Source organism: Pristis pectinata, chromosome 7 (assembly GCF_009764475.1).
Source record: "Pristis pectinata isolate sPriPec2 chromosome 7, sPriPec2.1.pri, whole genome shotgun sequence".
In the NCBI taxonomy this organism is placed as follows: domain Eukaryota; kingdom Metazoa; phylum Chordata; class Chondrichthyes; order Rhinopristiformes; family Pristidae; genus Pristis; species Pristis pectinata.
The window spans coordinates 41,699,678-41,726,023 of NC_067411.1; the positions used below are offsets into that span (position 1 = coordinate 41,699,678).

At 41.5% G+C, this 26,346-nt stretch overlaps 1 protein-coding gene across 1 annotated transcript in view; it reads right to left on the minus strand.

Annotated features, from left to right (window-relative positions):
* LOC127572555 (sushi, von Willebrand factor type A, EGF and pentraxin domain-containing protein 1-like) overlaps window positions 1–26,346 on the minus strand; it is a 186,209-nt gene that overhangs the window by 158,640 nt on the left and 1,223 nt on the right. Inside the window, 2 exon segments of the mRNA XM_052019945.1 lie at window positions 6,013–6,189; window positions 11,320–11,575. Coding sequence (XP_051875905.1) covers window positions 6,013–6,189; window positions 11,320–11,575 — 433 coding nt within the window.

The window sequence follows — 26,346 nt, forward strand, 5'->3', positions numbered from 1 at the left end:
AGGTATTTAGTCTTTATCATATTGCACTTTGTGAGATCTCACTGCGCACAAATCAGTTGCTGCTTTTCCTACATTAACCATACTTCTCCAAGTACTTAACCAGTTGTAAAGTTCTTCAGTATATCCTGACAGGAATGTGAATGGTGCTAAGGAAATGTAGGTTGTTCATTCTTTCTAAACACTCTGGATGAGGTACAGGGCAGAGCGTCTCATGGGCTCTGGTTAGACTTCACCTTGAAGACCCTACAGTGTTTTGGCCATGATGAAACAAGGGAGATCCTGAAGTACAGGAGGCAGAAAATAATCAGGACATTGATCCCTGGATTTAGGATCTGAGAATGGAAGAATTAAGTGCAAGGTTAGGTTATATTGAACCTAGATTGTCTCCACTATGCATTCAGCCAATCTTCTACCTGAATTCTACTTACCCATCCAATCCTCCCGCTGGATAGAATTAGAGATTGATTGGTGGTGCTAAGCAAGCATTCAGTCACTGTAGGGGTGTCACAGTGGCACAGCTGGTAGAGCTGCTGCTTCACATCTCCACTGTCTTGAATTCAATCCTGACCTCCGATGCTGTCTATGTGGAGTTTGGAGATCCCCATGACAGTGTGGATTTCCTCTGGGTGATCCAGATTTCACCTACATCCCAAAGATATGTGTGTTGATAGGTTAACTGGCTACTGTAAATTGTCCCCAGTATGCAGTGGGTGGTAGAAACTTGGGGGAGTTGATAAGATGTAAAAAAAATGGGGTGAGTGTAGGATTAGTTGCTTGATGGTTGATGGTTGGCGCAGACTTCATGGGCTGCAGAGCCCATTTCCATGCTGCATGACTCCATAGTGTCATTTGTATTTCATTGGGACAAATGGAATGAAATATGCAGAATGGAGTGCACTAGACTGTCAACAGTAAGTTGTCTGTTGTGTAGGAGTGATCAAAGATGAATTTCCATCCCCGTATCTCTAATGACCCTTATGAGATCAAAGTGCAGAAAGTTGACTAAAAGCACAGAGTTGGTGCTGTGCTATGAAAATAGGCCTGAATTTCACATGCAATTTTGGACTTAACTGCAATTAACTTAATCTGAATTTACCTGGAGTTGCTAAACCAGACAGATGGAGATTGCTCATTGGCTGGCTGGATATGATTTTCCCTGAAGCAGTCAGTTTTCGTGGCTGATTCCTACAAACTGTTCATAAGGTGGAGTAATGCAGCTTTCCCACATAAGGTGAATTGTTCAGAGTACTTTCGGAATAAATGTTGGTAGATTGTGGGTGAAGCATCCCTGAAACTTCCCCACTGTGCTTCAACAAACTTGTCAAACCTCCAGTAGCAGGGAGCAATAAGAGGTCTTGGATTGTAATTAGTATGAGCAGTGCTTTTTTTTTTGAGACTTATGTATGAAAATTGGTTATTTCTGGATGGAATGTTATTGCAAAGACTTCTAGTGAACTGTATCACTTCAGAAATTTGACCAGACACTTTTGTTGCCATTCACACTTGCATTGGTATCCATATCAATGTGCAGGGAATGTTGAGATTCCTGTTTCATAATACAGCCTAGGAAATAAGATTATCATGTTCTGAAGTGTACCTGTCATTGGGCACCAGGAGAGCAACCTTTGGCCTCCGTTCCATTAATTCCTCATGTGGTTTGATACCAAATTTTGAGGTGTGTCTTGGGACATACTACCATATGAAAGGCACAGCATAATTTTGTTCATCTAATATTTCAAGATCTATTAACATGCATCATTTGATCATCAGATGCTGTTACTGCATTTTTTCCAAAATTAACACTGAACTTTTGTAGAGACTTGAAAGCTGATCTGAGTGAATGCCTGGATTTTTGAGGCTAAAGGCAATTCTTTCAGCTTTCTAATTGTGAACATTGAGAGTACCACCAGAACAAGACAGCTGGAAGTGATAAAGAATAGGAATGTAAGAAACACAAGAATGTAAGAAATGGAAGTGGGAGTACACCAAATGGCAACACCACCCTCCCCACCCCTTTGCTGTTCCCCCATTCATTAAGACCATGGCTAATCCTGTGCACAAACTGGTTGTTATGTTCCATGCTAATCCTCTCCAGCTCTCTCCCCTTATCTCTGATTCCCTTGACATCCAGAAATACCACCCTGAAAATGCTCAGCCACTGGACTGCACAGAGCCCTCTGGGGTAGAGAATTCCAAAGTTTTACATCCAAGTAAATTAGTTTCTCCCCATTTCAGTCTGAATTAGCCATTTCCTTACCCTGAGACTGTGACTGAGTGGAAAATGCCTCAGTAATCCATACCTAAAGGTTTATGGCTTGCAGATACTCTTCCTATAAATCAATCAACCAGAAGTCTCTTTATAGAGTGTTAGACTACAACTAAATCATTCTGATCCAACATCCAATAGCAAATTGTAAGGGAAATTCAAAGCCATTGCACTAATAAAACACAGACAGAATAAGGCAATAAGGGTATGGGCAATGTCTGATTATGAGTGATCTGCAGAAAATTCACCTCCTTATAAAGTCATAAAGGGGCAGGCAGCCTATTAAATGTTAAAACATTCACTTCTTCACACTGTGCAATGAAATGTTTGATATTTATTGCTGGCTGGTATTCAATCACCAAGCCCCAGTTGCCTGAGCTATTGTCAGTTCAAGATGTTATTGTGCTTTATACATACAGGTAGTACATGAGATGCAAAACTTACTGCAGTAACACACAGGGCTGACCATCTCTACTCACCCTCTTCTCTGTCAGCATAGTAACAGCAGTTAATGCTGGCTTAGGTAGATCAGAGGAGGATGGGGTTTGGTCTGCAGGTCAGGGGCAATGGAGGAGGGACAGGCATGTGGGGACACTAGGGTGGGTAAGAAGTGCAGGGGCAGTGGGTTGGAAGAACCATTTGGAGAGATTTGGAAGATGCGGTGATGGTGGATGTTGGGAGTGAAGTGCCAGAAAGGGCTGGACTATATTATGTTAAATAGAGATAAAAGATTTTGCATTCAAAGCCAATTCCTCTGTCATATGACAATTAGATCAGAATCATTTAATTGTCCTTCATTGTATGTCAAACATTCTCCATAAGGATCATCTGCCATTCCTGCAAGTCATCCATATTGGCTCCACTTTCCTCTCTAGTAAAACCTGACCTACCAAACTTATCTCACACCCCTGGATGTTTTCATGTTCCTTTGTCTGTATTCTCACCCTCTAATTGTCCTAATCCTATAGGGTTTGCTCCATTTTTTCCCCATTTGCTTCCATTAATCCATCAACTAGATGACTGTTACAACATATCCCCGCAGCAACCCTGACCTCACCCTTCCAGTCATACTCCCTTTGTCCAAACCATCCCTACCCCATGTTCTCTCCACCTTAAAACTAACCTGTTTTCTCTCTTTCCCGCTTTTGATGAAGAGTCATTGGTGTGAAATGTTGACCCTGTTTCTCTTTTAATAGATGCTGCTTGACTTGCTGAGAGCTTCCAGAATTTTTTGTTTTTATTTGGTCATTGTTTGGATCAAGAATCATTTTCATCACATATCGAATCAAAATTTGTTAAGTCCCATTAAGTAATGCTATTGTAAAGTGAGGTCTCATTATTATGAGAGATTTTAGTTTTCCTGAACATTTGTCCTCAATTAATGTTTTATTCAGCAATTGCTGATTCAACAGAAGGCTTCACCGCAAGTATTCTTTCCCAAAGGATTAATTCATTGTAAGGATGAAAGAGTCTTTTATTTTGAAAGAAAGCAAAGCAAATAAAGTTAAATCTGGTATATATCCCAATGCCGCAAAATAATAATTACATCGCACAAATCGTTAAAAAATCCTTAAAATCAGTGGTATTCAAAAGAAGTTCTGAGTTCCATTTGCAGCACTGTAGCTTCATTAATAATCCTTTAAAAATTCAGTGTTCAAACTATGTTAAATACATCATTAGTATTATTTGGGCCATCATTCTTTATAAAACATTTGTGGCACAGGTCAAAATAGCATGTATTGCCCTTATGAATTGTTTAGTTTTTGATCTTTTCTGTATTCTTTAAATTATAACTACAATTTTGAAATGAAGGCTCAATTTATTTTGTTAGAGTTTTGCATTAATCTGTTCATTACTGACTACAGTTACAGCATTTTGGCCTGTGTCATGGTATTCAATAAACCTGTCAGACTGCTGATCTGGCATCCAATATTGGATGGGCAGACTTTTCCTCCAACTAAATACTGGGAAAAAAAACCCTTAGTCATCAGTTCCCATCACCAACTCTGTTCCCTCGGTATTGACTCCAAACTTCTCCCTGCCAATTGTTTGAAATTGACCCAGTTAAGCTTCCGATCTCATATCTATACCACCATCTTCACAATGTTGACTTATCTCATCTGCTGCTGAAATCCTCATGCTTGCCTTAATACCTCTTGACCTGTCTATTCTAATACGTTCCTGGCTGATCTCCATTGTTCCATCTTTTGCAAACAGATTCTGATGCCTGTATCCTAATTCACACTGAATCCTGCTCACCCATCACTCCCCTACTTATTGACCTTTGCTGGCAAAAAAAAGTTTAAGCAACACCATGACTTTAAAATTCTCAGCCTTTTTATCAGATCTCACCTGGACCTATCTCTGTTACCTCTTTTAGCCCTACAAACCTCTGAGATCTCAACACTTCTCCATTTCTGGGCTCGGTGTCATTTATGCTGTCAGCTGCCAAGAGCCTAAAAGCTGGAATTTCTCTCCTGATCCTCTCCAATTTTTTTTCCTTCTTTAGAGTATCACTCTTTGATCAAGATTTCCATCACTTGTCTGGTTATCTCCTTATGTGGCTAATCATCAGCCTTTGACTGATAATCCTCCTGTGAAGCATGTTGGGGCATTTTTCTAGTTCAAAGCTCTATATCAATGAAAGATGTTACCATTATCTGCAGGATGCATATACAAGATAAACCTCTTCTTTAGTCTCTGACTTATCTATACACATGGTAAGTATATAGACCTGTAAAATTATTGGGCAGGTAAAGACCAGCTGGTTCATTAAGTTTATTGCACACTCCATGTTAACTAGACTTTTATTGTTAAACATTTTCTGTCCCCGTGTATTAAAAATTTTTGCAATGATAATCAATATATTTCCCAGGGAAAGTACTGACAGAACATGAAACACTTTATCTGCCCAATGTTTAAGAGAAAAACACAAATGAAAAATTAGCTTGGTACTCAAATTGATTGCAGATGCTGTTCGATCAGTACAGAGAGACTATCACATTATGTTGGATGAGCTGTGGTGAACACAGTAGGTCACATAATACTATCCTCAGAACACCACAAACAGGAGCAACAAGGTAGAGGTGGAGAAGCTGTTCCTTTTGACCAGGCTGTCCAGATTACACAGACCAGGACAGTTAAGAACAAAATGAGAAAAAATTTCTCCATAGTGACTTATGAATTTTTGGAATTTTCTATTTCAGTGAATGCTGAGTTGAAGAGATTATCCAAACCAGAGGGTTCCTTCTTCTTTCATGGAATATGACCACCATTATAATTTCATACCTTTCCATATTGCCCTTGAGAAGGTTGTGGTGAGTTGCCTTCTTGACTTACTGCATTCCTATAGATTTTTGGACAGCAACCAAAAGATGTAGGGTCTGAGTGAGAAAGTAGTGTTGAAGTGAAAGATTAGCCATGCTTCTATTCCTTATATTCCTGAACTTTTGTCTTAATATGATTTAGAACATTTAAAAAATAAATTTGGTTGACTACAAGGTGAACGCTGATCATTGAAATTCTATTGGCAGCTTAAATAATAGTGGTTTAGCTGGTGAGGCCTGTGTAATTCTATATATGGATGTTTCTCCAAAAAGTGTCCAGAAAATAAATATTCAGAAGATTGAATGGTTAATTCCAGTAGGGTATCAAAAAGATCAGTTTTCTGACATAAAGATTCTTCCAGTGCTTTGCAAAACATTGGGAAAGGAGGCTGGAAGCCATGAAGCTACGGATATTCCTACCTGTGCACTCGTGCTGGAGCCCTTTCCCATAGTAGCCTTTCTCGCAGATGCATTCATACTGGCCTGTGTTCGTGCCACACTTACAGCTCGCCATCACATCACAGCAGTCCTGGCCCAGCTCACAGAGGAATGAACAGCGAGATCGGGATTCCTGGATGTAGTTCCCAGATGGGAGATCTGCAGAGAAGAACGTGCATTATTTCTATATTAAAGATAGCTGAAATCGTTGTGAAAGTGATTTTCCATTTCAACTTTAATGACTTTGGTATGTGTGAAATCTTCTCACTGTCTGTGAAGCACTTCTGAAGTGCAGTCACAGTTATAGTGTAAGGAACATAACAGCCAGTTTGTGCACAGCCTGGGGATAACAGCCAAGTTTTTCAGAAATATTGGATGAGGGTCATATGTGAGCCCAGGATACAAGGAACTTCTCCTGCTTTTTGCCTCACTGTTAAATCCACATGAAAGGACAGACATGGCCTTAATGTTTCATCCAAAAGATGGCACTTTTGACAGAGCAGCACTGCCTCACTACTGCACTAAGCCTTGTACACACATTTCGGGAATGAGATTTGAAACCATGACCTGATTCAGAGGTGGGAGACAGTGCTGGCTCCTGAGTTGCCCTGTTCAGAAATGGGCTCATGTTGTCTTAAACTGCAGAAGTTGGTTTGGACAGAATTTGGGCTGGGTATAATTTTGTCCATTCTTTTTGCTTTAAACTGGAAAATGCAAATGTAGGAAGAACAGGTTGTGAGAATGGGATGATCTTTCCTGCTAGATGGTCAACTGAGAACTTGCATTTAATCCCGTGCAAGCCACTGGCATCACCATTACAACAACAAATTGCATTCATATAACATTAGTAAGCCTTCAAAATGTCCTAAGCATTTCATGGAAGTACTATAAAACAAAATTTGAAACCAAACCACCGAAGAAGATGTCAGGACAGGTGACAGAAAGGTTGATTAAGGAGATAGGTTTCAGGAGCTTCTTAAAGGAGGAGAGAGGGGTGGAGAGGTTTATGGAGGGAACTCCTGAATGTAGGGCCTTGGTATAATGGTATGGCCATCAATATTGGGACGGACATATTTGGGGTGATTAAGATCCAACAATTAGAAGAGCACAAAGGATACCAGCTTGATGAAAAAAGAGATGAGTATTTTAAAACCAGCATGTTGATTAACCAGAGTTGCATGTTAGACAGCAAGCACAAGGGTGATGGGACTGTCTTGGGGTAAGTTTGGACAAAGCATCTAATTTACAGAGAGTGAACCAGGGATACTGGCCAGGAATGCATTACAATGGCTGAGTCTGGAACAGCTGCAAATAAGGGTTTCAGCAGCAAATGAACTGAGACAGGCAGGGTGGCTGAAGGTCTTAATGTTGGGTGTTTAAGAGATACATGTGAGGTACCGAGAGGTGTCAAGTTTTGGCAGTAGCTGTGGAACTTGGATAGGGAAGTATATAATGAGGGAAGGATTAAATTGGGGGGGGGGGGTGTGAGGTGCAGGTAGGAGGGCAGCAAACTGTCCAGAAGGTAAGCAAACTGACTTGGATAGAGGCTGAAATCACTGAGGATGAGAATTGGCTCAGTGTACAACCTGAGAAAGGAAAGCACTGAAGAAATCCCGCTGAGAAAATTGTTTATAGTGCTTGTGTGGGTCGAAGAGAAAGTGAATTTTTAAAAGAAAGGCAAGAGGCTGGGCCAAAGAAAGAAGGTCAAATAAAAAGAAAGGATCAAGGAGAAGGATAGTATATCGAAATGTGATTTGGTGTTAAGAGCCACATCTTTCCCCATCTTGGCAAGGCATGTGGTAGAAGATATATATTTTCACTTTCTTAATCCGGTGGGCTGGAGACATTAAAAGTGTTACCAATTAAGGATTATACATTAGAAAACTCACAAGGGTTTTTATCATTTTGAAAATTGATAATTGACACAAAAGCATAATTAATTCTCATTTTTTCAGTGCATTACATACTGAATGTCTATTATGTAACATAAGAAAGAAATTGCATTCTATTGCACCTCTCATGAACTAAACATGTCCCAAAAAGACTTGCACCAATGAGATACTTTCAAAGTGTAAGTCACTGTTGCACTGTAGGGAATGCAGCAGCCAATAAGCACACAGCAAGCTCCACAATTAGCAAGAGTTAACAACCAGATTACATACTTTTGTAAGATTAATTGAGGGTAAATATTTCTCCTGGGACATGAAGAAGTCCCCCATTTGTCTTCAAATCACACTATGGAATCTTTAATGAAGGAACAGGTGTGGCCTTAGTTTAACATTACATGTGAGAGTCAGCTCCACTAAGATTGCCACACTCTCTCAGTGGGTTCATTGTTAAAATTTTTGGAGTGGGATGTGCCCAGCATGTTCTGATTCTAAGGTGACAGAGCTACCCAGAGCAATTAGTACAAATAATCAAACTTGTGCTTTACTTGAGCATTTTAATGTCAATTTTTAAAACGATATATTACATTCCAAAAGCTATTATTGTACACTGATAAGATGATTGATGAATGATTGACATATCTGTTTGGAGGAGCTGCCCAATCAGTTTAGAGAAGTGATAGTCCTCAATGTCACAATATGTGGGGTGTTTATTTGAGTAAGGACGGCACTCCAGAATGATAAGGTTGCATTGTTTAATGCAGCCTATCCATATCCCTACAATGGAACAAAAGGAGGCCACTCTGCCCATCAGATCCATGTTGGCTTCTGGGGAGTAATCCAGTAACTCTCATTCCCTCCCCTTAGAACACAGAACATAGAACAGTACAGCACAATACAGGCCCTTTGGCCCACCATGTTGTGCTGACCTTCAAACCCAGTCCTAAGACTATCTAACCCCTTCCTCCCACATATCCCTCTATTTTAAATTCCTCCACATGCTTATCTAGCAATCTCTGAATTTGACTAATGTACCTGCCTTCACCACCGCCCCAGGCAGCGCATTCCACGCCCCAACCACTCTCTGGGTAAAAAACCTCCTCTGATATCTCCCTTGAACTTCCCACCCATTACTTTAAAGCCATGCCCTCTTGTATTGAGCATTGGTGCCCTGGGAAAGAGGCGCTGGATGTCCACTCTGTCTATTCCTCTTAATATTTTGTATACCTCTATCATGTCTCTTCTCATCCTCCTTCTCTCCAAAGAGTAAAGCCCTAGCTCCCTTGGTCTCTCCTCATAATGTATACTCTCTAAACCAGGCAGCATCCTGGTAAATCTCCTCTGAACCCTTTCCAACGCTTCCACATCCTTCCTACAATGAAGTGACCAGAACTGGACACAGTACTCTAAGTGTGGTCTAACCAGAGTTTTGTAGAGCTTCATCATTACCTCGCGGCTCTTAAACTCGATCCCACAACTTATGAATGCTAACGTCCCATAAGATTTCTTAACTACCCTATCCACCTGTGAGGCAACTTTCAGGGATCTGTGGATATGAACCCCCAGATCCCTCTGCTCCTCCACACTACCCAGAATCCTGCAATTTACCTCGTACTCTGCCTTGGTGTTTGTCCTTCCAAAGTGTACCACCTCACACTTCTCCGGATTGAACTCCATCTGCCACTTCTCAGCCCAGCTCTGCATCCTATAAATGTCCCTCTGCAATCTTCGACAATCCTCCACACTATCCACAACATCACCAACCCTTGTGTCGTCTGCAAACTTATATTCTCCGTATCCCTAGAACTCATTCTCTCAGGCATGTCCATCAATTAATCTGGACAAATGTGAGGTGTTGCACTTTGTGAAGTCAATGTAAGAGAAAGTATAGAGTAAATGGCAGGACCCTTAGGAGCATTAATGTATAGAGGGATCTTAGGATGCAAGTCCATAGCTCCCTGAAAGTGGCAACACAAGTAGATAGGGTGGTAAAGTGGGTGAAGAATATACTTGTCATTAATGGTCAGGGCATTTTGTTCAAAAGTTGGCAAGTCATGTTGCAACAGTATAAAACTTTTCTTTGGCCACATATGGAGTATTATGTGCAGTATTCGTTGCCGCATTACAGGAAGGATACGGACGCTATTGAGAGGAAGCAAAAGAGGTTCACCAGGATGTTGTCTGGATTAGAGAGTATTAGCTATAACGAGAGGTTGGACAAACTTGGATCATTTTTTCTGGAGCATTGGAGACTGAAGGGCAAGTTGATAGAAGTATATAAAATTATAAGAGGCAATAGAGAGGATTGTTAGAGTCTTTTTCCCAGGGTGGAAATGTCAAATACTCGAGGGCGTAGCTTTAAAGTGAGAGGGGGAAAGTTTTTACAAGGCAAGCTTTTTACAGAGAGAATGGTAGGTGCCTGGAACGTGCTGCCAGGGGAGGTGGTGGAAGCAGAAATAACAGCAATGTTTAAGAGGCATTTAGACAGGCACATGAACAGGCAGGGAATGGAGGGATGTAGACCACGTGCAAGCAGATGGAATTAGTTTAATGTGGCGTTGTGGTTGGCAAAGACCTTGTGGGCTGTAGTTATTTTCCCTTTTTTAATTTTTTTTTGCCCTCAAACAAAACCAAGGGGTAATTTGTGGCAACCAATTAACCTACCAGCATGCCTTTGAGATGTGGAGGAAATCAGAGCAACCGGAGCAAGCCCACACAGTCATAGGGAGAACATGAAACACTCCACACAGATAGCACCTGAGGTCAGGATTGAACCTATGCCATTTGAGTTGTCAGGCAACAGGACAAACTCCTGCGCCACTTGCTGCCCTTATAGCAGTCGGACAAGATGTCCTGATATGTGTTTAATTATGAACTTATAAAAAGAAATATAAAAACAATCGAGAAATTTGTTCCCATATATGGTGTAATTTATTGACTGAATGCAATGAGAGAGGTTTGCCTTGGTGTCTAGCATGACACCACATGATATTATTCCCTATTAGTTGGATAGACCTCTTGTGCACTCAGCCTAGGGATGTTATTGAAGTTGAACATGCCACTGATGAATCCAACTGGGGACAGGCTGTGAAAGTGCTTGCAGAGTAAATACGGAAGGCCACAATAGGGAGACAGAATTTAAGTAGAAACTTCCCTACACGAATGCAGGGAGGCTGGTTGAGGTAGGCAGAAGTGTTGGGTTTAAGGGGAACAGGATAAACACATGGGTGAGAAAGGAATAGGAGGATCCGCAGTTAGGAAGAGGTGAAGTAGGGTAGAGGAAGCTCTGGTGGAGTCGTAGACCACTTGGACCGAGTGTTTCTAGGTTCTGGTGGAGACATAGACCATTTAGATTGAGTGTTTCTATGCTGGGTCGTGCATTGAAGTTGGCGCAGACACTTACCTTCATGAAGAGCCCTTCGAGCCAGAGTTTCAAACTCAGCGAAGCTGTGCAGGATGTAGCAGTGCTCCTCCTTGGGGTGTGACGCCATGTCATGCAACTCCCGAATGTTGCCCTGCCAGATGCCCAGTGTGAAGATCTCCACCCCCAGGTCCCGCAAGGCTGCTGCGATTGGTCTCGGATCTCCGCCATTGGAGTACCCATCTGTGATAAGGAAGACCACTTTGGTGGAGTTCACCCGTGAATGCCGCAGGATTTGCTGGGACGAAGAGCAGAAGGTTAGTGTACAACAGGGAACTTCTTACATCACAGAGTCATAGAGATATACAGTACAGAAACAGGCCCTTTGGCTCATTGAGTCAATTATCAAACCCCCATTTACACTAGTCCTCCATTAATCCATTTTTAAAAATTCTCCCCACATTCTCATCAACTCCCCCCAGATTTTACCACTCATCTACACACCAAGACTAATTCGCAGTGGCCACTTAACCCACTGACCTGCATGTCTGTGGGATGTGGGAGGAAGCTGGATCACCCAGAAGAAAGCTATGCAGTCACAGGGATAATGTGCATATTCCACATGGACAGTACCCAAGGTCAGGATTGAACCTGGGTCTCTGGCACTGCGAGGCAGCGGCTGTACTGGCTGTGTAACTGCGCCGCCCAATATGCAGTGTTAAAGATCTAGAGCCAATGGAGGTTCAGAGAGGCTTGGGGCACATGTACACAAATAATTAAAATAACACAGACTAATGTGGATAAGGATTGTAGGATTTTATATCCAGAGGGGTGGTGTTCAAAGGAATAGAAATTATGCTAATATTATGCAAAGCACCACTTAGACCAGAAATAGAGCATTATGAGCAGTTCTGAGCAATACACCAAAGGAAAAATATATTGGCCATGTGGGGAAAGCAGTGAAGATTTAATCAAGACTTTTCTGGATTCCGAGGGTTAATGAGGAGGGATTACACAAGCTATGGTTGTATTCCCTATGATTAGAAGTTTGATTAAAATTTTCAAGAAATTATCGGGAACTTATGAGGTGGACAGAGGGAGAGTGTTCCCACTGATTGGGGAGTCTGGGGTAAGAATCATTACTCCAGAATAGAGCCAGACCTTTCGGGGTGAAGTTAGGAGACACTTCCACATGCCAAGGGTCAGAGAAATTTGGAATTCACTTCCACAAACAGCAATCCTTGCCGGGTCATTTGTGGATTCCAGGAGTTGTGATCAGATTTAGTTTGATGGGGATAGAGGGGTTCAGGGCTACAGCAGCTGAGGGTTCCTACAGCTGGTGGAGAAGAGGAGGAGGAGGGAAGCTGATGGACAAGCAAAGAGCCTGAAGAGAGGTCAAGATGTAATGCTGGTAAAGGCTGCTGATCCAGGCTGCAGCGAGTGTGAGTGTGGCAAGGTTGGTAAATGAGAACCAGTATCATTTAATTCTGGCAGCTGGGGGGAGGAAGCCAGTGCAGGTGAAGGTGAGGGATCTTGTGCAGGTCAGGGTGAAGATGCGACAGTTCTGGATCTGAGTTTGCTTAGATGGGTGCTGGAGAAATCGAGTGCACTTGAATTCACTGGCAGTGGTCTTCAGTTCACTTGAATTCACTGGTGGTAGTCTTTAGTTTGCACAGGGAGAGGTTAGTATTGTAAAGAAGTCACAGAGTTGACAAGAGTTTGGATGGGGATTTGGAGCTTGGGTCAGGATCAAACAGGGCATTGAGATAACCTACAGCTGAGGTCACCCTGAGGGAGCAGGGCTCAGAAAAAGAAAGAGTTGCCTTTTGGGCTTTGGGACATCCCATGCCATTTTACAGCCAATGAGGTAATCTTCAAAGAATAATCAGCGTTGTATTGTCAGATATGCTGCAGTCACTTTTGAGCAAGATTCCACAAACAATAATGTGCTAATGACAGATAACCTGTTTTTTTATGATGTTAATGAGGGATATAAGCATTAGCCAGACCAACAGAGATAACTGGAGACACAAGAGACTGCAGATGCTGGAATCTGGAGCAATAAGCAATCTGCTGGAAGAACTCTGCAGGTCGAACCTGTGGGAGGAAAGGACCTGATGCAGGGTTTCGACCCAAAATGTCAACAATTCCTTTCCACAGATGCTACTCGACCCGCTGAGTTCCTCCCTCAGATTGTTTGTTATAACAGAGATAACTCCCCTTTGAAATAATGTGATTTATTTTATGCCTACCTGAGAGAGTAGACAGAGTGTTTCACGTTAAAGTCTCATTTGAAATGCAGTGATTGTAGGACTCCCTTGGTAAAACCTCAGCTCTGTTTATTGTGTTCAAAATGTTCCCACTGTCTCAGAAGCAAGAGGATTTCCCATTGAACTGTGACTGATGCTTCGGGTAGCCAAATGCTCAACTTTGGTATGAGGTGCTAAAAACCATGAATTGAGCTTTCCTGAGAATGAATTGGGAGCACTGACTGAGATAGAACTAGAGGTTGTCAGCATCTGCGTCCCTGTCCCAGACAACGTTAGAGAGTGAACGTGGAGTTGAAAACCAGAAGGTTAAAGATAAATTGTCATGCAGCAGTGGAAGGCAAATTTATTTACACAGACCTGTAGACCCTCCTCTTGCACAAAGAGCATTCTTATTGTAATCCATGGATAGAAATTCCTCCATTCATTATACCATAGGAATAGGCATAGAGTAATATAACATGGAAACAGGTCCTAACACCATAAGACCATAAGATATAGGAGCAGAATTAGGCCATGCCCATTCTGCCCATCGAGTCTGCTCAGCCATTCAATCATGGCTGATTTCTTTTCTCAATCCCATTCTCCCGCCTTCTCCCTGCAACCCTTAACCCCCTTACCAACCAAAAACCTATCAGTCTCTGCCTTAAATACACCCAATGACTTGGCCTCCACAGCCCTCCATGGTAACGAATTCTATAAATGCACCACCCTCTGGCTGAAGAAATTCCTCCTCATCTCAATTCCAAAGGGATTTCCCTTTGTTCTGAGGCTGTGCCCTCAGATCCTAGACTCTCCTACTAATGGAAACATCCTCTCCACGTCCAGTCTACCCAGGCCTTTCAGTATTTGGTAGGTTTCGATGAGGTCCACCCTCATCATTCTGAACTCCATCGAGTACAGGCCCAGAGACTCAAATGCTCTTTATACCTCCTTCACCTCACGAAGTCAAAGTCAATCACCATGAACCCATTTACATTATTCCCATTTTTTAATTCTCCCCACATTCCCATCAACTCCCCCCCAACCCCAGGTTCTACCATTCACCTATACACTGGAGGCAATTTACTCAGACCAATGAATCTATTCTACATCTTTGGGATGTGGGAGGAAACTGGAGCATCCAAAGAAAACCCATACATACATGGGGAGAACGTGCAAACTCCACACAGACAGTACTCGAGGTCAGGATTGAACCTGGGTTGCTGAAGCTGGGGGGAGCAGCCCTACTAGCTGCGCCCTTTGCGCTACTCCAAGTGGCTATGAGTGCAGGGCATGGATTGAATGATGTGTTTCAGTTTTCTTATTGGTTTAATGTGAGAGAAGCTTAAGTGATCCTACTGTTTGGAGGTCATTTTATTGGCAATTGCTCTCTCTTACCTTCCTCTGACTCAGAAGGTTGTGGATTCATGTCCCACAGCAGAGATCTGAGCACAAACCCCAGGATGATTTCTGTGGAATCCTGAGGGAGTCCTGAACTGCTGAAGGTGCTGCCTTTTGAATGACATGTTGAAGTGAGACACTATTTGCCTGCTCAAGTAGACAGAAAAGGTCTCAAGATAAAACCAGCCAATATTGTGCCAGCCAATATTGACCCCACAACCAATATTGCAAAAAATCCGTCCAATTTCCACATTATTATCTGTGGGACATTGTTGTGTAGTTATTGGCTGGCACATTTCCCACATTAAAACAGTGACTACACTTCAGAAATACGTCATTGGCTGTAAAGTGCTTTGGGGTATCCTGAATTTATGAAAGACATTAATCTCTAGAAATTCATTCCCTTGACAGCACTGAAATGCCATTCCGAAATAAGAGCTCATCGTATTCCAAAATTCAGCTCAATGGAATTTCTGGCCAATAAATGCAAACCTGCCTTTCTTCCCTCTTTCCTTTCTTTCATGGCAAATCATGGCAACCATTATATTTCCTTGTATTTTATCCTGGAGGAACTGTATTTTTGGAACTCAATTATTTGTTTGTAGCCACGACTGCTGTCTGTCATCAGTTAACCTGATGGCATTCATTACTGTGTTTCTTGAACAGTCATTGAGTTTGCTGTCACTGTGATTGACACGATTGACCCCTTGACTGTAAACAAGACCACATTTTCTAAATACTGCTTTCTGAACCAACAGTCCTAAATGTTTTTGGAATGAAATACAACAGGAGTGTAGTGCTTGGTATGCTGTGAAGGTTAATGGTTGACAATAAATCAGAATGATTTAATGACAAAACTTTGCTCTACTAAATCATTCAAAATGAATGTCAACCAGTGCTGTATAGGAGGGCATATTAAACTATGCACAAGTATCATTGTTAATTGATGTTACACAAGAAGGCAGGCAGTTTTAAATTGACGCTGATTGGATTTTGTGATTTATTTACTTCACAATGGAGAAGAAGACCATCTGTGCACTTGTGCCTGTAAAAGAGTCACCAGTTAGTTCCTCTCTTCATAGCCCTGCAAAATTTTTGTCCACTTAAGTATTTATCCAACTCCCCTTTTGAAAACTGCTCTTGAATCTGTTTCCACCACTCTTTCAGGCAGTGCATTCCAGAACACAATAGCTAGCTGGATGAAGAAAATTTTCCTGATCTTGCCTCCATTTCCTTTGCCAATTATCATAAATCTGTGGTTAACGATCCTCTTACCCCCGGGAATAGTTTCTTTCTGTAGTTGAACAAAAGAGGGACTGGTAATGAAGAGAGTGCCCTGCCTGTTTTGATCTTCCAGAAAGCCTTGCATTGATTCAGCCCCTTTCACGTCCCTTTCAGCCACTTTACAACCACTGAAGTGTAGTCACTGCTCTAATGTAGGAAAAATGTGTAGCAATCAGGGGAACAGAGGGATTGTGAACTGCAGTCACCATCAATTCTTTGTGATTTTGACAGGACTGAAGGGATTCAGACTGTATCCTTTGCGATAGATCAGCTTAATACTGGAGGTCTGGGTGGAGATGGGCTGGTAGCTGTTGAATCAAGGGTAAAAGGTATTGATGATAGCTTTGCAGAGGCTGAGTCAGAAGGACCGTAGTGTTGACACCCTTAGGGAGCGGTACAAGTTATGTAATAAGGATGTAAGGAAAGAGAAATATCAAAACAGAGAACAAAAAAAAATACAGAATGACATGGATTCAAAACAAAATGATGGGTTTTGTTGGAGCTGGGCTTGTACATCTTTGAGGTTTTAGATCGTTTTTTTTCTTTCAGAGTCTATATTTTCCAGACATTCCCACAGGAGCACACTTCCTACAAGTATCCAGCACTGAGTGTATTCTCGTCTGCTGGCAGTTTAACATTACCACGAACAAGTGTTGTCAGATGTTGAAGAGGAAGAAAGACTTGTGATTATACTGCAGCCTTCACCAACCCAGGATTTCTTGCTAAAAGAAATACTTGTGAAATCCTGTAAATGTGAAAAAATGGAGGTGGGTGGGCAATTGTTGCACAGCAAGATCCCACACAAATCATTGTGGCAATGACCAAATGATTGGTTGATGTTAACACTGATGATTTTCACATCACCATCTATGCCGTATTTTCCACCACACTGTTAAGGGAGGGATCATGAGTGAACTTTGGATGAAAAAGGCTATTTGGATCATTTCATCCTACTTTGGTTTGGTTTCTGGATTGGGTGAGGAGTGTGTGTATTGTGACACATTAATCATTGGAGTTCCCATATTTCCTTATGCCACAGAAAGAAGCCATTTGGGTCATCGAGTCCTGGCTGGCTCGCTCACTCTCAGAGTAACCTCATCCATCATGATCCCCCAACTATTTCCCTGTAACTTATTCCCTCTTATTTGCCCTCTCCTACCACCCAACTATTTACATTGGGGGTAATTTTCAGCAGTCATTTAACCTTCCTGTGTACCTTTAGGATGTGGGAGGGAACCCGAATACCCGAGGGAAATCCACATGGCCACAGTGAGAACCTGCAAACTCCACACAGACATCACCAGAGGTCAGGATTGAACCTGAGTTGCTGGAGCTGTGAGGCTAGTTACATTTGGTCAGCTACATTAGGCAGGCTGCATCATTTGCATGCCCAGCACCAGACTTCGGAAATAGACAGATGATTGCTTTCTTGGATGTGAACGTGGATGAATCAGGCTAGTGCAATTGAGAACAATTGAAATCCCCCCATGGTCTCACCCCTTCCCATCCCTCACTGCTATATAAGGCTCAAGATAGCTTGGCTCCTCTTGACTTCTTGGTCATCTCCAGGTTTAGTAACTCTGTTTCAATGTCTGTTGCCTTCAGCTGCCAAGGCCTTAAAGTCTGGAGATCCTCCCTACACATCCCTTTCCCTTTCCACTCATCTATCTTTAATGTGCTCTTTAAATACTAACCCTTTAACCCATCTTTTGGTCCCCTGTTCTAATATTGCCCTATGTAGCTCAGTCAATTTCTTAGGTAATGCTCTCGTGAAGTGCTTTGAGATGTTTTGTAAAGGGGTTATGTGAATAGAAATTTCACTGGTGAAATCTACTAAGCAGTTGGGCAAATGGATCTCAATGTGGCAAAAGTGTAAAATAATTAATGTGAGAGCAAAGAGTTGAAACACAAGAAGGTATTTTAACCGAAAAAAATCATGCAATACGTCAATCAGAAAAGAAAGCCAAGTTATACAGAGTAAATTTATCAGCATATTGCTTATATTAAGTGAAAAGAATACACAAAAAGATAACTTGGTCCATTTACAAATCACAAGAAGGTGCATTGTTGCTCTCTAGCAAGTATTGTCCAATTTACCTTTAAGTAGCAATGACCAGATGTGGAAAATTGCACATGACTTTTAATTGGATATGTAATGCTACTATTGACAAGGGCAGAAGGTAATAAGTGATAGGAGTAAGAATAGACCTTATGGTCCACGTCAATGCCATTCAAGTAGATCCACAAACTTAGCTCCATTTTCCTCCCTGAATCCCATATTCCATGATTGCCTCAACATCCAAATATCTGTGGATCTCAGTCTTGCGTACATTCATTGATGGAGCTTCCACAGCCCTCTGAGATCGACCTTCCGAATATAGAAATTCCTCCTTGTATTTGTAATGGTAAACAAGTGAACTTTAACCTTTTGTACTTGTTGAAAAAGCAGTGAGACATATGTTGAAGTGTGTGACAGTTTTCACAGCTGCAAGTGTTTTACTTGAGATATATCTACTACAATGGTGAACAATATGAGTGCTAAACTTCAACTCCTTGAAAACATCAGCAAACCTAATGAGGAAAAACTTATAACTATAAAACACCTTCTGTTGTCTTGCAATGGCCTGAATTACTTCATGGCTGATGAACATTTTGAATTCTGGCCACGGTTGTATTGTAAGCTAAAGCCATAGCCACACCTGTGGTCAGTCAACAACTTGTAATGGAATTCACTGCTGTATAAGCTATTGTCAGTCCAATTATTTTGGAGTATTACATCCCTGTGAGGGAGCAGAACTATAGAGCAAAGGTGCAAAATTGCTGGGAGTAATTGGTAATTGGTTTATTCTTGTCACATGTACCAAGGTACAGTCAAAAACTTTGTTTTGCATGCCATCCATACAGATCATTTCATCACATCAGTACATCGTGGTAGTACAAGGGAAAAGCAATAACAGAATGTAGAATATAGTGTTACAGTTACAGAGAAAATGTAGTGCAGGCAGACAGATCAAATGAGAGTGTCATGGAATTACAGAATCTTGCAACACATTTGGCCCATTATCTCCATGCTGGCTCTTTGAATCTCTCCAATTAATTCCACTCCTCTACTCTTTGCTCTAACCCTGCACCTATTCATTCAATTCCCTTTTGAATCTGGTTCCACTGTCCTTTAAGTCCAGATCATAACTCATTGCTTTAAAAAAATTGCCTCATCTCCCAACTGGATCTTTTGACAGCCATCTTCCTACTGTCTTGTTTGGTCACTGATCCTCCTGCCTTGCGAAGCAGTTTCTGCTCATTTACCTTCTCAGAACTCGTTGTGGTTGATCATCACCTCCACTGGAAAACAGCAAACTCTTGACGTCAAGTCTTATTGACATCTCAAGGTTATAAAGGGATGTGGCAAAATTGCCCAGGAAGGCTGCCCACTGTGGCAGAAAATGAGAACGTTTAGAGCAGCAATAAAAAGAATATATCATCGTATATGATAATTAAAGCAAACAGTATAAGTTAGTTCAAAGGATAAAGCACTTGAGAAATACAGAAAAAGGATGGTGAAGATTGAACTCTGAGCAAGCAATGTATTTATTGGTATAATAACCTTTATCTGTTTCACTGACTTTTAAACTCTTATTAGTCAGTTGGTCAAAATTAAAATAAAAGATTCTAGTCATTAGACATAAGACCATGAAGAAATGTATTTACCCTAAAATAGGTGCTTGCTAATAACCAGCATCTGCACAGTATGGAACACATGGAGCTGATGTTGGAATAATGAGTTCCAACATAGAAACTGAAGCAAACAGCTGTGATCATGCTTCATTCACAAGGTATGAATGCCAGAATTGTGAATCATGTCTTACATCTAATACCTAAAATCATCTATGATATCAGTTTATAATTAAATTTTCTTATCCTGGTACAGTGAGGTAGTTCTCAGGGCTGAAGATTTTTAGGATTTACAGATAGCAATGACAAAGCACTCTTTGGAATGAAATGGATTCTAAGATGGACGTGTGGATATATCATTAAATGCAATGAGTGAGAAACAAATTAAGTGGAATGTGATGTTGAAGCAACAGTTCTGCCAGATTGCTTAGAGAAATTGCCTAGAATTTTGATTTTCTACAAAGTTTCTGAATTTTACCCTCCCACAGGAAATGACCCAGTTACATTGAAACTTTGCTAGTAACTGCAACACGTCTGGTTGAAGCAACACACGTAATGAGGTGGATGTTCTTCACTTCTGCGGGTGAGATGGAATCCAAATGTTCTGCGTAGGGCCAGAGGGAATTTGTGGAAGCCTTTTATTTTAATACAGTAAGCCATTGTCATTTGGAGTGCACTGCCTGATATAATGGTGGAAGCAGACTTAGTGGTAACATTGAAAAAGGAATTGTACAAATACATCTTTGCATAGAATCTACAGCCCATTCACAGGCCATTCAGCCCAAACCACCCATGTATTCTAATGACCTCAATTATTCCCTGTGGGAAAGAGTTCTGCATTCTACCATGGCCAAGGTGAAGCAGTTTCTTCTGAATTTCTTATAAGTTTTCTTGGTTGCTGTCTACTATTGACGATGTCTGTTTATGCTCTTGCCAACAAATGGACTTGCACTCTTTTTGTCTACTTGGAAAGAAAATGTCTGCAGGAGCCTATGGAATGAATGGAGAACTCTGATTAACTGGGCCACTCTTTCAACAAGCTGGTACAAGCACAATGGGCCAGATGTCCTCCTTCTGTACTGTGAGATTGCCTGATTGTGTGATTGGAAGCTGCACATATTGTAACTATGGGAAGACTATCCATAGTGGATATACTAAAAATGCAAAAAATTAATTGTATTGATGCTTCTTTAAGGTAAGTACCACTTTCTGAGTGAGCTGTACAGTACTGAAAATTGACAGCTTGCTTCTAAAAAGCTTACTTAGATCAATCGTGGACCAAAGAGCTGAATCAGAATCAAAGAACCAGAATCAGGTTTATTATCATTGTCTTATATGACGTGAAATTAGTTGCTTTGCAGCAGTTTTGCAGCAGCAGTACAGTGCAAAGCTGCACACAAAAAGTCACCTTTCTCTGATGCCATTTTTTTTCCAGATGTGAGGTGAGAGTAATTGCCCATGGTTTTAAGGCAGCATTTGACATGGTTTTATGGCATCAGGGAGCCCTAGTCAATGGCATCAAGGAGGAAATACTGAGTGGATTGAAGCCATGCTGTGCACAAGACAAAATGGCTGTGGTTGTTGGATGTCAATCATTCCAACCCCAGCTCATCATCTTCGGAGTTTCTCAAGTCAGTGTCCTGGACCCAACCATCTCCAGCTGCTTCATCAGTGGCCTTTTTAAAGTCAGAAGGGGGTATGTTTGCTCATGAATGCATGATGTACAATTCCATTTGCAACTCCTCAGCAAATGATGCGACCCATGCTTGCATGCAGTGAGATGCAGATGATATTCCAGCATGGGCTAAGAAGTGGCAAGTAAGATTCATGCCTCAGAGGCTACTCTGACAGTACCTCCCACACCTGTGACCTCTACCACCAAGGAGAACAAAGGCAGCAAGTGCATGGGAACACCATCACCAGCAGGTTCTCTTCCAAGTCGTAACCATCCTAACTTGGAAATATACTCATTCTTGCCAGGTCTTAATCCTGGAAACCTCTGCAAAATATCACCTTTGGAACACCTTCACCAGTAGGACTGCAACAGCACTTGCTCAAGGGCATTAAGAATGGGCAATAAATGTTGTCTTTGCCAGTGATAGCACGTCCCAAAAAGGAATAAAAAATGTGTTTAATGTAGCTAAATGTCACAAGCCAATTCACAAGTGGCAATTATCAAACAGAAATGGACAAAAGGCCACAGAAGGAAAGTCAGGACAGGTGACTAAAAGTTCAAGGAGGTAGCTTTTAAGGAGTGTTGTAAACGTGAAGATGTGCAGGGGTAGAGAGATTTCATGATGGCATTTAGGGTTGAGAGCTGAGACAGCTGAAGACTTGGCCACTAATGGTAGAGCAAAGAAAAGCCAGGGTGTGCCAGAGACCATAAATGGAGGGGACAGAGGATTCAGAGGGCATTGGAGCCAGAGGTGATTACATCGATAAGGAAGAGTGAAGTCATGGAGGAATTCATAATCAACAATGAGAATTTGCTGGACCGTGAGTCGATGTAGGTCAGATGATGGGTGAACAGGGCTGAGTGTGAGTTAGACCTCAATGTGCATCAGTCCATCTAGAGCTAATGACAAAAATAAATCCTTGGAGACAGAACATTGATTTCATTCAGTGCAAGGATGTATTAAACATATCAGTCTTCACAAAGTTGTTACTGATCTGAGTGCACTCACCAGTCTCTGGAGGAAAGTGTGCTTGAAGTGAAATACATTTACGGGGGGAGAAACAACACTATTAGCACTAATTCTCCAATCTGTAATTACTTCAGTGGTAAATTGGTCAATTTAGTCTATGATTCTCAACTCCCAGATTTCTGGTCTTACCTAATCTTGGGATGGAATTCCCATTTCTTGGAGATGGAACATAGTAAAACATTATGCATTGAGAAACTCTACTACTTGAAAAGGAGATAGGAATGGAGCACAAAGCAATTTGGGACTGTTCTCAAGTTTATCCCGACATTCTGCCACTACATTTTTATTTGAAAATTGTGTAATATCTGCGTGCTTTACAAGATGACAACTCTAGTGTGAACTGGTGGGAGAGAGCAAAGAGGGGGTAGGAAAGTATGGTTGAAGAGCATGTTCCTTGAATCAGAGAGGTATGACATTAGCCTAGTCTGGAACAAGTGGAGGGGATATGGATGAAAAATAAACCATTGCTGCTGGGACAATAATAAAACTTGGGACGTTCTTGGGGAAAGGAAAAGAAAGGGGTGAGATTTGAAAATGAGGACATTTGGACCCAGGCATCCAATGTGGTTAGACAAAGTCAATGGAAATAGGGCTTTACAACTTATTATTCATGAAAGTCAAAGTCACAGTCAAAGTTGAGTTTATTGACACATGCCCAAGTACATATATGCACAGATGCAATGAAAAACTTACTTCCGGCAGTGAGTTGATTATATATATAAAGTCAAGCACGGAAGAAAACCATCTCGTTCTCTCTCTCTCTCTCTCTCTCTCTCTCTCTCTCTCTTTCTTCTTTCTTTTCCCCCTCTCTCCCCCCCTCCCCTGCCCCACCCTCTCTCCCCCAGAAAGTTCCCCCAGAATCTGTGGAATCTGGAACGCATTGCTTGAGCGGGTGGTGGGGGTAGGCAATCCCACAACACTTAAGAAGCATCTGGACAGGCACTTGAATGGCCAAGGCATAGGAAGCTATGGACCAAGTGCAGGTGAAGGAGACTAGTTTAGATAGGGATTTGATGGCCTGCATAGACACAGTGGGCCAAAGGGCCTGTTACTTTGCTGTATGACTCTATGATCCTCAGGTTGACTGTAGAGATATACTTATAAATGTTACAATAGCTATGAAAATAATATCTATTCCCACATACCTTCCAAACCCCATGACCACAACCATCTAGAAGAATTGGTGCACCCCAAGTCACTCACTATCCTAACTTGGACAAATATCGTCATTCCGTTATCATTGCTGCCTTAACTTTGGAACTCCCTGCATAATAGCATTATGGAGGTACCTTCATCACATTCAAGGAGGCAGCACAATATCATCTTTTATAGGGCATCAGGTTTGACATAAGTACATAAGAAATAGAAGAAGGAGTGGTTTCTTTGCCACTTCATGCTTGTTCCACCTTCCATAAGATCATGGCAGATCTTTTACCTCAGCATCACTTTCATGCACTGACCATTAATATTTAAAAATCCATTAGTCTCTCCTGAATTTACTCAATGACTGAATCTCCAAGGTCTTCCCAGGGAGATATTTTCAAACATTCACCACTCACTGGGTAAAGATATGTCAGTCCTGAGTAACTGACCCTTAGTTTTGGCCTGTGACCTCTGGTTCAAGGAGGCAAGCCAAGGAAACACCTAACCTGTTGAACCCCATAAGAACTGTACATGTTCCAATGAGATCAATGGGACAGGCTGGCAGTGATACTGCATCCCATAAATGAGTTAATATAAAATCATGTTTACATTTTGCCAGCCCTCTCATATTGGTATTGGTATTGGTTTATTATTGTCACTTGTACCAAGGTAGAGTGAAAAGCTTGTCTTACAAACTGATCGTACAGGTCAATTCATTGCACAGTGCAGTTACATTGAGTTAGTACAGAGTGCATTGATGTAGTACAGGTAAAAACAATAACAGTACAGAGTACAGTGTCACAGCTACAGAAAAAGTGTAGTGCAATAAGGTGCAAGGTCACAACAAGGTAGATCGTGAGGTCATAGTCCATCTCATTGTATAAGGGAACCGTTCAATGGTCTTATCACAGTGGGATAGAAGCTGTCCTTAAGTCTGGTGGTACGTGCCCTCAGGCTCCTGTATCTTCTACCTGATGGAAGAGGAGAGAAGAGAGAATGTCCCAGGTGGGTGGGGTCTTTGATTATGCTGTGGCTGCTTCACCAAGACAATGAGAGGTAAAGACAGAGTCCAAGGAGGGGAGGCTATATTTGCTATTTGACTTGGAGAAAGACTGAAATGTTTTTAAAGGTTATTCCTTTGTCCTTGAGGTTAAGAGTGAGTGCCTTTGTTAAGTATAGTGCAGTGAAAACCCTCCAGCGTCTTTTGAGTTACTTCACCTCTCTCCTACATGCTATGGATGGTTGAAAATACTCTGCTTTCCACTCATATTAATAATGATGCATATGGAGGGGGAAATTTTGTGAATCTATGCTCCAAGTTACGAACATTCAATAAAGTCAATGCTTTGTTGACACAAAAAGAAATCACATAGAAGTATTCCCAATGGGTGTGAAGTTGCAAATGAGAAAAGGGAAATTCAGAACAATGGGTGTGAGGGTGTAGTTTGAAAGTGATGTTGGGATGCAATTCTTCATACAAAGGGTTAAGAAAATCTGGATCTCTCTCTGCCTAAAGTTGTCAAGCTCTGGGGGTCAATGGGTTGATTTATGTCAGACGAGAATATTAAGGATTACTGCACCAATATTAGCTAGATGGCACTAGGTTACAGATGAGCACTGATCTAACTGCTTAGTAGAAGTGGCTTGAAGGACTGAATGGCCTCCTCCTATTCAATCCTAAGTGACACCCTTGCTCTGTAGGAGCTCACACCAGTAAATTGTGGGTGCATTGTCTACAAAGTTCTGGTCAGTCATGCCACTTAACATAACTGCATCTGCGCTTTAATGCTTATTCCATCTCCCTTCCATGGAGTAACATTGGTGAGAATACAACAACTCCAACGTTGGTTGTGGGTCAATGGATGGTGTCTTGCCTTGACTCAGAATGTTGCAGGTTCTAAACCCACTTTAGACACTTGCCCACACAACTAATGGCGATATTCCAATGCAAAAATGAATGTGCCACTGTATGAGAGGTTTGACTAAGACCTCTGTCATCCCCTGTGATGGATACCAATGATCTCATGCCACTATTTCAAGGACAGCAGGGAGTTCTCCGGTCAAATTTATTTGATTAAGTGCTACACTTGATTTCCATCTACTAATCAAAATATAACTAAAGCTATGGACTCATAAAGTACCATTCACAATTTTGGGCTGTCTCATAGTTCTTAGCTACTGAAATAGCATTATTGTTACAAAGACGGAAATGCCAGTTTCTCCAGTTTAAAATCCAGGAAAAATATTCTGCTCCCTTAGGATCTTTTAAAACCACTTAAGAGAGGAGACAATTTAGCATTGTATTCAAGCAACAACACCTCTGACAATTAACTCAACCTCTGTGCTGGGTGTCAGCCTAGATATTGTGCCCAGATCTCTAGACTGAGGTTTGGCTCAGCAACCTTCTAATACAGAGTCTAGCATGCTACTCCTAAGCCACAGGTAAAATTCTTTCATCAGTTTCACATTGGGTATATCCTTTTCTCTTCTAATATTACTCCAAACAACTTCAATTTATTGATAACTGTGTAAACCCCACTTAGAGGTTCAGACTTATATTTCACTTCAGTTAAGCATTCAGCAGCTGGGAGAGTTGGTCTTGCCTGTGTATTACA